This window comes from Leptonychotes weddellii, chromosome X, assembly GCF_054177405.1.
Source record: "Leptonychotes weddellii isolate Sample4059 chromosome X, ASM5417740v2, whole genome shotgun sequence".
In the NCBI taxonomy this organism is placed as follows: Eukaryota; Metazoa; Chordata; class Mammalia; order Carnivora; family Phocidae; genus Leptonychotes; species Leptonychotes weddellii.
In genome coordinates, this window is record NC_138385.1 from 15,094,976 (window position 1) to 15,107,477 (window position 12,502).

Here is a 12,502-nt window from a genome sequence, read left to right on the forward strand (position 1 = left end):
GCATGTGTGTAGGTGGGGCAGGAAGAAGTAGAGCTTCACACTCTAGGTCACAGATTTGCTGGGGGATCCAACACAGTCACTAGTCGAAGATTTCATTTTCTGAGGACCAGGTTTGCCAAAGCCAAAGGCAGGATCTGGGCTTCATGGGAAGTCCAGATTAGAGATAGTGGGCCAGAACATTGGAAAATTTGGGACCTGCAGCTACCGAGGCGAGGGGGGGTGGTTCTGTGGCTGAGCTCGGGGCTGTGTAGATGCTTAACAGGGAAGTGTTGAGTAGACAGCACTTGCATTCTGTTACTGATGGAAGATGGAAAATCCTTTCTTGGATGCCCAGAACTGAGAACCTAGGCACTTTGCCATCAGATTTGGAACTCTTTTTTTTTTTTTTTAATATCTACACCCAATGTGGGGCTCAAACTCATGACCCCAAGATCAAGAGTCTCATGGTTTCCTGACTGAGCCAACCAGACACCCCTGACACGCTTTCAAAGTTACTGCCTTGACCATAGGAAATGTAACAGGTATATCACATGTGTTATTAAAGCGGTAGAATCACATTAATTCAGACTCAGAAATGGGCTGAAGTTTACACTCGGAGAAGAATTGATATTGCTAGCAGGTGTGTATGATGGATGGGCTTGGCGTGGGCGCGCACTGCCTGATCCAGGGGGATGGTACAGAGGCTAGAAGGAGTGGCGCTGGGGCTGGGGGAACTTACCTGTCGGGCTGGCCCAGTCAGGTGGGAAGTGACCCACCACCTGAATAAAGATATTCACTGGGGCCTAGGGAAGGAACCCTGCCTTTCTCCAGGTAGGCATTGGTTTCCAAAGTGGTGCCATCTAGGGGATGGGACACAGTGGCCGGTTTTCCTGGCAGGACCCAGACAGGAGTCCAGCGTAAGGCAGGTTCTCACTCAGGGGCTACAAATTGAGGAGTGGGGGGAGGCCCCCAAGAGAAGACAGCTGACAAGAGCTGGGCAGAGTAGGTTAGAGTCTCCACCATACAAGCTGAGCTCTGGGTGAGGCATTCAGTCTCTGTTCAGTTCAACAGACATTTATGGACTGCCTACTGTATGCCAGGCACGGGGTGAAGCAGAGGACTGACCCAGAGACGAATACAAACAAGGAAACCAGGACAGAGTTCAGGCGGCAGAGCCCAGGGAAATCTAGCCAGCAAGAGGAAGTCATGCCCAAACCTCTGGGGTTCACTCCCCAAACAAGAAAGACTGGTTTTGAGGCGCAAGACTAATTCCAGAGCCTGGGGCTTGACAGGCCGGTCAGGGAAGTGATCGCCTTCCTGCCTTTGTCACCGCGAGCTCAGGCTCCGGGTCGGCCTAATCGGGCACACTGAAGGCTTTGAGGCCTGCACAGGAGTGTGGCCAAGACAAGAGGAACTGACAGTCGAACAGTGACAGGAATAGTGAGCTTTCCTTTCAAGTATGTCGGCGGTACCTATTCACGGGAACGCAGTGTGTCCTCCCCTCGTGATCTTTGGGGGGTCATTAAATAAGGTTCGGTGGGACGCCCAGAACAACACCGAGGAGGCTTTCCTTTGTTACTGCATATGCTTGAAACACAACACGAGGGAAGAAAACAAGTCCCCTTTTTCCCTAACTCCGGCATGCCTGCCTCTTAAACTGGTCAGTGAAGTGTGACTGTAGGTTGACTTTGAGGGTCCCAGCCTCCATTTGGCAGATCACTGCGTTGAAGAATGGCTGTTTGTTGTGGACCCGCGGGGACCTGAGACAGACAAAGCAGTGTCCTCAAGAGAGATTTGAAAAAGCGTGTGGGTGTTTTCAGGAGCCATCAAATTAATGACTTGTGACACTTCTGCAAAGTGGGACTAGACAGTTTGGGGTCCCAGAGAGGAGGAATGTAAAATGTGGGGGGGACAAGTGGGTCGGGATTCTGACACCCCAAGTGGGTTGGTCACTGCCCTGGGCCTCAGGAAATGATTTGTTCTTCAGCAGGTGACAATTAAGTTTGAACCATTTGAAGTCCTGTCTGGTGAGTCCCCCCCCCCCCCCCAGAGGACCTGTCCCCTGGAAGCCCTGTGTGAGGATATCTCTGCTGAAGCTACGCACACGTCACTGCTCAATCACAATTGGAAAGAAAGCTTTGGGTGCTTTTGGCCGTGCTCATTCTTCCCTAATCCTACACCATCAGTGCCCCTGCTTAGACTTGGACTTCAACTGGGGCGTCCTTAGACAACTGAGACGCTTTCCATTTCTTCAGGTCTCTTCAGCGTGGGGAGGAGTGGATTTGAAGCTTCCCCTGACTATTCATCGCAAGGTGGTGTCTTCATCCTCCTTCCGGAAATCCTTTTCTAATACCATTTATTGCACACCTACTGCATGTCAGCACGGTGTTCAGTGTGTTCACATAATAATAACAGCAACCCTCATCTGGGTGTGCTGGGCACTGTTTTAAGCACATTGCCTGTGTTGTCCCAATGTACTAGCATTCGGGCTATCAATTCGTCCTCAAAACAAGGCAGGTGGCATCATCCCCATTTTACAGATAAGAAAACTCCAGCCCAGCAGGGTTTCATTATTTGTCAAAAGGCACACATAAGTGGTGGAAACCAGCTCATGAACCTATGTCTCGACGACAAGGCTGGGGCTCCTTCTGCCATGTGACTCAACCTTTCTAAAGTGTATGATGTACTCGTGGTCTTGGTAAACTGCATATACTAAACTGACTTTCACCCCCTAAAACTAATGACTGATCACTATTTTGACCATCCGTCGCTGTGCCACAATGCTGTCATGGGCTATTGACCCATTCTCTGACTCCTTTCTTGGCTCTTCCATTGGGGAGCGTGACAGCTCTGTGCAAGTCACATCTGCAGGGACGCTTGGCCTCTCTGGGCCCCAGTCTGCCCATCTGTAAGCAGAGGGCATTGGACTAAATGATTTCGAGGGTTCTCTCTGACCCCGATATTCATTCCCATGAGTTAAAATCTAACTTAAAAAAAAAAAAAAACTAACTTAAAACAGGTAAAGATCATTTCCTTTTGGCTTAACTCCAGTGGGACGAGAAAACATCTGGTTTTCTGGGCTAGTTCTCTGCTCTAAGAGGACTTGATAAATGAGTTTGGGGTGATTGAATAATAAATCCCAACTGCACACCCTGTCCTCTGACAACCTAACCCCCCGGTTCCCGAGCTTCTGAATTACATATTTCTTTCTGGTTTTGTAAGAGTGAAAGTGGGTTGAAGTCCTCTCCTCCTTTATATGTCCTTCCACAAGGACACCCCCCCCCGAGAGCCCTGCGCCAGTGCTGCCCGCCTTGGCCTGGCATCCGGACTGCTGGTGGCCGGGCTCTAAGCCCAGAAGGCAGTCCTCACCGGCCTTCCCACACCCCAGGCTCTGCCTAGCCGCGGTCTCATTTTGGCTTCCTTATTTACTTTTCTCTCTCCTTACCTCGAGGTTCCTCTGCAGAGTTTGCTTCCTTGGACCCATGTTCAGGTGATCCCCTCATCATCAGCCTTTTCTCTCTGCATTCCCTTCTCGGTGGGGGGCTGTTCCCCACAGCCAAACTCTTCTCCCCATGGCGGGTGATTTTCAACTTCTCACGCTTTCCTCACCATCTGGAAAATATTCTTTGCTTCTTTAGGTTTAAATGACTTCTTGAGTATATTCCAAGACCAATCTTTCAGTCCCCCCCCCCCACCCCTCACGGGGAGCTTTGAAACTAGGTGAAAAACAGATTCTAATACAGATAGTCCCTTATATAGTTAATGCCCACTAAATGAGATATAAATGGATCGACATCTCTCCGGTTTCTTCTCTAGCTTTTACTTCCTGTCTGTTGAAATGTATTTGTAATTAATTTCTGAAAGGCTGTTGTTCGAGAACAGAGGGGCTTCTAGGAGTATGGTGGGTGTATGTTTCTGGCACTCTCCTGGTTGAGATTTGCTCTCAAGTGGTACTGCTATGCTGACAAATATGGAAAACATTTTCCTTTAAATATGTGCATAAATAAATAAGAAGCAAATTGTTGCTATCTTTATTAAATGTATTTACAAAACTCAGCTCTTTTCACCTTTGCTTTATTTTTCTGTTCATTTATGTAAATTAAGACGGCATCTTGCATAGAAGGAACTTTTTTTAGGCCTCTTAACAAGATGGTTTTTCTACCCTGTGTTCTGGTTTGTTTTTAAAGCTATTTATACTCTTTCAATTACCCAATTTTCCCATAGTGATTACTGTGGATTATTTATTCATTTCCAAAGAAATGAGCTGATAAATCAGGGGCTGCAGACAGTACTGCAGTCTTTCCATAAGATGGCGCTCTGAGAATGTGAGCTCTGTAACTTACAGCTCTTGGTCTAACCTGGCGGCAAATTAAACTTTGGTAAAATCACTTATGGGGGGGGGGGGGAGTTAGTCCTTCTAAGACTTGCTCTCAAACAGTTGCCACCATTCTAATGCCTAGGGGAAGAAGGAAAGTGCATTTTCTAGAAGCCTCCCTGCCTTATATCCGGGCTAACAATGTTTGAAATCAGCAGTGTGCATTTTAAGGGACCTTTTTTTTTTTTTGGAAAGATTATTTATTTATTTATTTATTTGACAGAGAGAGACACAGCGAGAGAGGGAACACAAGCAGGGGGAGTGGGAGAGGGAGAAGCAGGCTTCCCGCGGAGCAGGGAGCCCGATGCGGGGCTCGATCCCAGGACCCTGGGATCATGACCTGAGCCGAAGGCAGACGCTTAACGACTGAGCCACCCAGGTGCCCCTTTAAGGGACCTTTTAAAGAATGGACTTTCTTCTAGAGGGGGGATTGTGATACTAACAACTTGTGCTGGTAGAAAAGCCCCTCTCTGGGTCTCAGTTTCTTCACCTACCAATGAGTGGATTGGACAAGATGATCTCTTAAGGGTGCTTCCGTTTCCAGTGATTTCTACATTTGAATTCATTGATTTCTTTCCACTACATCCTTGCTGCTGCAGCCAGCACAGAAATGGGAAGAAAAGATCGCCCATTTTACGCTTGTTTGCCTCTATTCCTCTTCTACAAGTGCTCTCTTTGCTTCAACTGTCCCAAGACAAGCATGCCCAGATGTCCTGTTTTAATTAGGTTCCTTTTCTCTTTATGGCTTTTGCACCAGTACCCCCCTTCTCCTCCCCTCCAATCCTTGACCAATCTGCCTGAACAGAACCATGTCCCCCTTTTCACTTCACAAATAGGGATTTCTTGGCATTATGGCAGACATTTTTGTGCTAAGCAGATACCAAAGTGGGTAGGAAAGGGCAAAGACACCGCATGTAATATGTAAAGGTGATGCTTTTTAGATCACACGTAACATGTCCAGCTAAGAAAACTTGAGATTCTGGAGATAGGAACTTCTCTCTTCATTTTTCTTCCTCCGCTGGCTGGTATTCATTGCCAGAACCATGGCAGAGCTTTAGGAAAGAAGCGGTATTCCTGAGAGAGGACAATTAATCTAATTAGAGATGAGTGTCACTAAGTAGATAACTCATCATTAAAATCCTCTGTGGCCGACAGCGTCCCCGTTCCTGGCGCTCTGGGCAATCTGTGGATGAGGGTCGCGCAGTGATGGCTCGTCCCCGTTCAGAGGCTCTCATGGACCCTGCACGCCAGTGGCGCAGAGGGAGCCAGTGAAAATGAAATGCTGAATTAATTAATGCAAAAGCTACGGAGACACCCCTAACCGAGTCCCTCCGGGCTTGAAGCGGAGCATGCATGTTCCATAAAATTCCCCGGGGGCACATCACATCTGCCACATTGCTATAGCCGAGGCGACATTCTCCTGCATTCATTTTCCTGTTGTCCTTAGAGATTTTCAGATGGCCTTTGGTGCTTGTCTTGTGGCATGCTGGTGGTGGTGGTCGTGGCGGATTATTTATTTCTCTGACCTCAATGTCATATCTCCCAAGAACACAAAATTTCACTGAATAGCAATACTGTTGGATCTGTGTTTGGGAGACGTCCAGGGCGACATCGTGTATATTGCATTCTGTAAATATGCGTTCTGTCCTAAGAAGTCACCTTTGAGGGGCGCCTGGGTGCCTCAGTCATTAAGCGTCTGCCTTCGGCTCAGGTCATGATCCCAGGGTCCTGAGATTGAGCCCCGCATCGGGCTCCCTGCTCCACGGGGAGCCTGCTTCTCCCTCTGCCTCTGCCACTCCCCCTGCTCATGTGCTCTCTCTCTCTCTTTCTCTCTGACAAATAAATAAATAAAATCTTAAAAAAATAAAAAAGATTCTCCATTATCCTCAACAACCTCATCTCCCGCTCCGTTCCTTCTTCAGGCAGGCACTCAGGGATTGATTTAAAGATTTTTGGCATCTGAAGTTATACCATTCGCTGAGGCCTCTTTAAGAAAAAGAATACAAGGGGCACCTGGGTGGCTCAGTCGTTAAGCGTCTGCCTTTGGCTCAGGTCATGATCCCAGGGTCCTGGGATCGAGCCCCGCATCGGGCTCCCTGCTCCGCGGGAAGCCTGCTTCCCCGTCTCCCTCTCCCACTCCCCCTGCTTGTGTTCCCTCTCTAGCTGTCTCTCTCTTCAAATAAATAAATAAAATCTTTAAAAAAAAAAAAGAAGTCACCTTTGAGCTGGGCTGTTAGTAATGGCCACCGTAACTCTTACCAAGAAGGATTTCCCATAGGCCCTGCTTTTAATTATCTTTTCCTTCCTTTTGTTTTTTCTTTTGCCTTAAGAAAATTAACTACTATATAAAACTTCACTCATTAAACATTAAATTATTATAAAGCTTTAAAAATGTACAAGATATGGAAGAACATAAAATAAAATTAAGAGTTCCCCAACATCTCCCCTTGCTCACCAGAGATAACTGCTATTATCATTTCTTAAAAATGTTCTGCGTCTATCTGGCCACATATAAAGTACAGGAGAGTCATGCCTCTGCAGACCCATTTTTACCCCAAATGGAATCACACCGTACATTCTTGACCACTGCTTATATCTGCAACAATGTATCTTGAATTTGGCTTCATGCCAACACATACAGCTCGACTTCGTCCTTTTCACGTCCGCATAATATTCCATTTAGGCTTTTAAGATTCCATTCTGTATTTTGTCTGGCTAAGGAGAACAGGGTAGAGTGGTGGGAAACAGAAATGATAGGGGCGTGGGGGAGGTATAGAGACACCTAAAGAGAGCGTGCAAGAACGCCGAGTTTTAAAACAGTGCCATGAAATTTTAGCAGCTATGGGAATCAGTTGGATCAGTACTTTGGGTTACTGCTTTGCGGAATACAGAAAATAAAGGCAAGTTTTAGGTTGAAGCCACAGGCCAGCTCCTCCTAACACTTCTGTAACCAGAAACCATGCTTAATTTACTGAAGTCCTTTGAGGATTTAAATAGCACATGGATAGAGCGGAACAGTGGATGCTATTTCAACTTTCAAAAAGTTTGGCAAGCTTTTCAACCCAAAGCTGTTTTTAAAAAATTGAGTCACCATGGGATTGGAGAGCAGTGTTTTGTCCTGGCTCCTGATCCATAGCTTGGAGATAAGAAACAAAAAAATAGAGCAAGCAATAGGGACACTTTTCCGGATGGCGGGAAAGAATACAGTAGGGCCGCAAGGGATCAGCTGGGAACTAATGTGATTTAATATTTATAGGTGATTTGGAAGAGGGAGCATAGGGCAAAATCGCTACATTGGAAGATGTCTTTACACTATTCCAATGAGGATCATAAACTTTAGGAAGACGTTTGTTTTGTAGGAGCAGGCATAAAAGTGGCCGGCAAGCTTCAATATGAATAAGCCCCTGGAAATGTCTCTGGGGACACATTCCTGAAGTTCATTTCAGAAGATTTATAATAAGCCTTGCCTCTTTATCTGTGAATAGGGTCTCTGCTTCAGGCGTCAGTAGGTGCAAAGAAAGACATGATGAAGTTGCTGGTATCATCAGGAGGGAGATGGTATTTAAACAGCATTATGTGAACATAAAAGAGGAGGCTGGTAAGCTGATTGCCACAAGATATATAAATAAAGAACGCTACTTTGCGTTTCTTTAATATAGCCCCAGAGGCAACTGGTGTTTGATGGTTGGTGATCTGTGTATTCACTAATCTTCAAAGTTAAATAAGCAGAATATGTTAGGCTATCATTTCAGAAGAAATGCAATCAAATGTTCTCTTCAACTTTACTACAAAATATTTTCCTTTCCATGGGGTGCCTGGCTGGCTTGGTCGAAAGAGCACCCGACTCTTGATCTTGGTGTCGTGAGTTCGAGCCCCATGTTGGGTGTAGGGATTATTTTAAAAAAGTATTTTCCTTTTCATTGGATGCCTTTTAATTATGAAAGTCAGAACTAGATTTCCTGACCTCCTCTGCTACCACACGTCTTTTTCAAGGCATGTCCTGAATATTGGCAGATACATTATATCATGGAAGGGAACACCTAACAAAACCAGATCAATATCTTCTGAAGTTGTGGAATTTTCAGTAATAAATAATAAAGATGTCTGCCCTACCCACATCACAGTATGGTTGAGAAGCTCAAGTAAGCTGAATGATAAGAAACTGCCTTGTACAGTCATATGCAAAAATACAGTAGTATTAATTATTTATTGCACGTCATAATTTGGGATTACGAAGTGAGAGGCGCCTGCGTGGCTCAGTCAGTTAAGCGTCACCCTTGGGCTCAGGTCATGATCTCAGGGTCCTTGGATCAAGCCCCACTTCAGGCTTCCTGCTCAACAGGGAGTCTGCTTCTCCCTTTGCCCCTCCCCCTCCCCCCTGCTCATGCTCTCTCTCTCTCTCTCTCTCTCAGATAAATAAATAAATAAAATCTTAAAAAAAAGAAATATGAAGTGACTAAATTCTAGGAAATTATCCTTTATAGCTATTCGTGCAAATGTGCGAAGATTGGTATACGAGGATGTTCTTTGCGGCATTGTTTTATTAGCAAATTATTAGAAATAACTCCACTTTTCATCAGGGATTGGATAAATAAATTATGATATAGCCATACCGAAGAATAAGGACAAGACAGCTATTTATGTTCTGACATGGAAATATGTCCAAGATATATATTAAGTGATAAAAAGTTGCAAATCAGCATGACTAGTATGCTTCCAATTTGGGTTAGAATTATGTGTTAGTAAAAGTGTGTGGAAACCCCTAGAAGAATATATATCAGACTGTTAGCCATGCTTCTCTCTTGGAAGGATGGGATGATGGGGGAACTTTTACTTTATGCTTTGTTTATTTCTGTACTGTTTAAATTGTTTACAATGAACATTATTATTTTTGTAATTAAAAATACAAATAAAAGAAATACGAATTTGCCCTTAACGCACCGACTATCCTGTTGTAATTGGGGGGAAAAAGTGTTTCAGGCAAGGGCAAATTTATACTGTACATGGCTTGGGAATGCCTCCTGAAAAGAAACCCAACTCCAAGGCCTACAAGAAATAGTGGGAGGAGGCAGTGGAGGAGAAGGAAGAGGTAAAGAATATACAAGCATCTTTCTTTTTCCAGTGAGTAGAGAGCACACTCAGAGTTAAGGTCCCTTCTGCGTGTTCCCCTGACTAAGACGCAGGACCTCCCTTAACTAAGTAGCTCTCATCACTCTGAGTTGCCAGTGGCCCTTACTCTTCTGGACGCCACAGTAGATCCAGAACACAATAAGGGAGGGGACTTTGTCTGTCTTGTTCATTGTTGTATCCCCAACTCCTTGGGGGGAAAAAAAAAAAAGGATGTTGAATTAATGTTTGTTGACTGTTGAAGGTTCTCCATTGCAAATAGACTCTATCTGGAGTTGTTTACTTTTGCACCATAGGGTCATCCGTGGTTTAAAAGGCTGAAGAGAGCTTGTGGTCAGCTTGACCACTGGCATCAAGTATAGTCAGCTTTTATTTTGCTTGGGACCCTCCTGTGACAAACCTTTTCTTTACCGTCCCCTTTCCAGATACAGCCAGAAGGCAGCGAGGAATGGCATGAAAAATCAGTTCAACCTCCATGAGCTGAAAATGAAGGGCCCTGAGCCAGTGGTCAGTCAAATTATTGACAAGCTGAAGCACATTAACCAGGTAAGTGGTAAATTGAACAAAAATGGAAATGGGGAAAAAAAATGAGGGATGGTCAGTGTCCGCTGTTCCAGTTGTGTTCTTGGGCTTTTGGAGAGGCAGCCGTTCTTCATTTTCTTCAAAGATTCTCTCTGTTGGGGCGCCTGGGTGGCTCAGTGGGTTAAGTGTCCGGCTTGTGATTTCAGCTCGGGTCATGATCTCAGGGTCATGAGACTAAGCCTCAAGTCGGGCTCCATGCTCGGCGGGAGTCTGCTAGAGATTCTCTCTCCCTCTGCCCCTCCCCCCACTCATGCGCGCACACGCACACACTCTCTCAAATAAATAAATAAATCTTAGAAAAAGATTCTCTCTGTTAAAAAGGACTTCTGACTCTTGTTTTTTACTCCATTTTTATTTTATTTTAAGTTTATTTATTTTTTTTAGTAATCACAACACCCAACATGGGGCTCGAACCCATGACCCTGAGATCAAGAGTCACACACCCTTCCAACTGAGCCAGCCAGATGCCCCTTCATCCCACTTTTAAATAATAAAGAAAATATCATAATATTAGAGAAAGCTTGGAAAATGGAAAAATATTTCTCACAATCCCATCACTCTATCCTGTTTTCATTTTTAGCCGTTCTTTTCTAATATTTGTTCAGAAAACCACACTCACACAGGCTTGTTACATAACTGGAACCACACAAGTGATTTATAGTTCTTAAAATTAACACTATATTGGAAACACTTTTTCATGTTGTCACAAATCTTCATATTAATCATTTTTTTGTGGCTGCCTAAGATTTCTTTAAGTATTCATCATGATAATCAGCTTGCTTTTGCTGGACATTGAGATTGCTTCAAATTTTTTACCATCATAAATAAAGCTACCTCTTCACACATGGCGCTTTCTCCTGATCTTAGATCATTTTCTTAAAATATTGGTGTTATCAGGTTAAAAGATATGAGCATTTTAACGCATGTTTCCAAGTTGCTTTCCAACGGGAACGTGTATCGGCTTTCACTGCCACTAGGAAGATACTAGAACACCAGCTTCACTGCACCCTTGCCAACTTCTGACTCACTGCCATGCACAGAGACACCCACAGATTCCCTTGACCTGTACACAGAGTTTTTCCTCTCATGAGGAGTTTAGTAACTAAGACACAAATAGAAGTTAGTTGTACCATCTGCTTGTGATTGCTTTGTGGCCACAATAAAAAAAAATGCCACCAAAAATGCCACCGTATACCAGAGTGACACCATGGATCCTGGCACCACCAACTTCTATTTGTAGCCTAGAAAGAACTTAATGCAACTAAAATCCTTATGCAGGGGCAGAGGTTTGCGTATGAAGACACTGGCGTGGCTTTATTTTTTAATATGAAGATTAGCAATGACATTTTTGTGGTTCTTAGAAAATGTTTGGAAGGGCTTTCTAATAGTGGTATATTTCACTGCAAATGGCTTTGTGAAAGTATTTACAACACACTTGGGTTTGGCTCCTCCAGTGCCTAATTAAGTGCTCTGCACTCAGTGAGCACTTAATAACCAGTTGTTAGTGCTGCTGAGCACATGATAATGGAAGTCGCTGCCTGAAAGACCCTTCTCTCTGTAAACTCCCAACCTCACGAAGTTCTGCAGAGCCTGGCTACACGTGGTATGATTTCTCCAGAATGCGTCTCTGAAGGGTTCAGAGCACAGTGTAAACCACTTCTGTGGAGGTGTAAGGGCATGCTACGCTTCACCTGGGGACAACAGCAGTCATTGTCCTCTGAATAATTTCCCAATTATCTCTAGCCGGCTCTATCTGGGGGGCTCCACTCAACTGGTTAGACCCCCCCCCCCGACACACACACACACTGGTGAGGCCAGACTCTCAGGCTCCATCACTGTGCCCCTAATCCTAAAAGAATACTATCAACAGATCTCTTTGGTCAGTGGACCTGAAGGAACACCTACTATGTGCTCAGCCAGGTGCCAGGGCCTTTGGGACCCACAAGTCTAATGCTCTGTATTCATAGCTTCCTTGGAAGGACGCACAGGCAGAGAATGTGCTTTCAGATAGAAGGCAGCCTGTGATGAAGAGCCAGAGGACGCTGCCACTCATCCATTCTGGCTGGCCGGCCTGAGGTGGGCGGAGCTAGGACAAGAAGCATCGCAGAGGGCGCCAGCGCCCAGAGCTGCCACGAGCAATGAGTAGGTAAAGACAAAACCAGGGAGTGGCAGGCATAAGAAAGATCAAAGGCCTGCGGATGTACTCCCCAGTGGAAAAAGGGAATGCCATATCATATCAGACGTGGGCTTCTATGTGATCCAGTGGTCACTAAAAAATACAGCCTTGTAGCAAAGACGTTGAGGGTTTGATACTCATACTGTGGGAGACCATGTGGGAGTGTGGGAAGAACGTGGGCTTTGGATCCAGATGGATATAGAACCAGATACCAGATGGTATAGAACTTTGGGCAAGTCATCGGACCTGAGCTTTAGTTTTCT

The 12,502-nt window shown here is 45.1% G+C and overlaps 1 protein-coding gene across 1 annotated transcript in view; it reads left to right on the forward strand.

Annotated features, from left to right (window-relative positions):
- The window catches only part of GPC3 (glypican 3), a 409,440-nt gene that overhangs the window by 299,038 nt on the left and 97,900 nt on the right, over positions 1-12,502 (forward strand). The window contains exon 6 of the mRNA XM_081808236.1: positions 9,907-10,027. Within this exon, the coding sequence (XP_081664362.1) occupies positions 9,907-10,027 (121 nt within the window). The remainder of the gene's footprint in view (positions 1-9,906; positions 10,028-12,502) is intronic.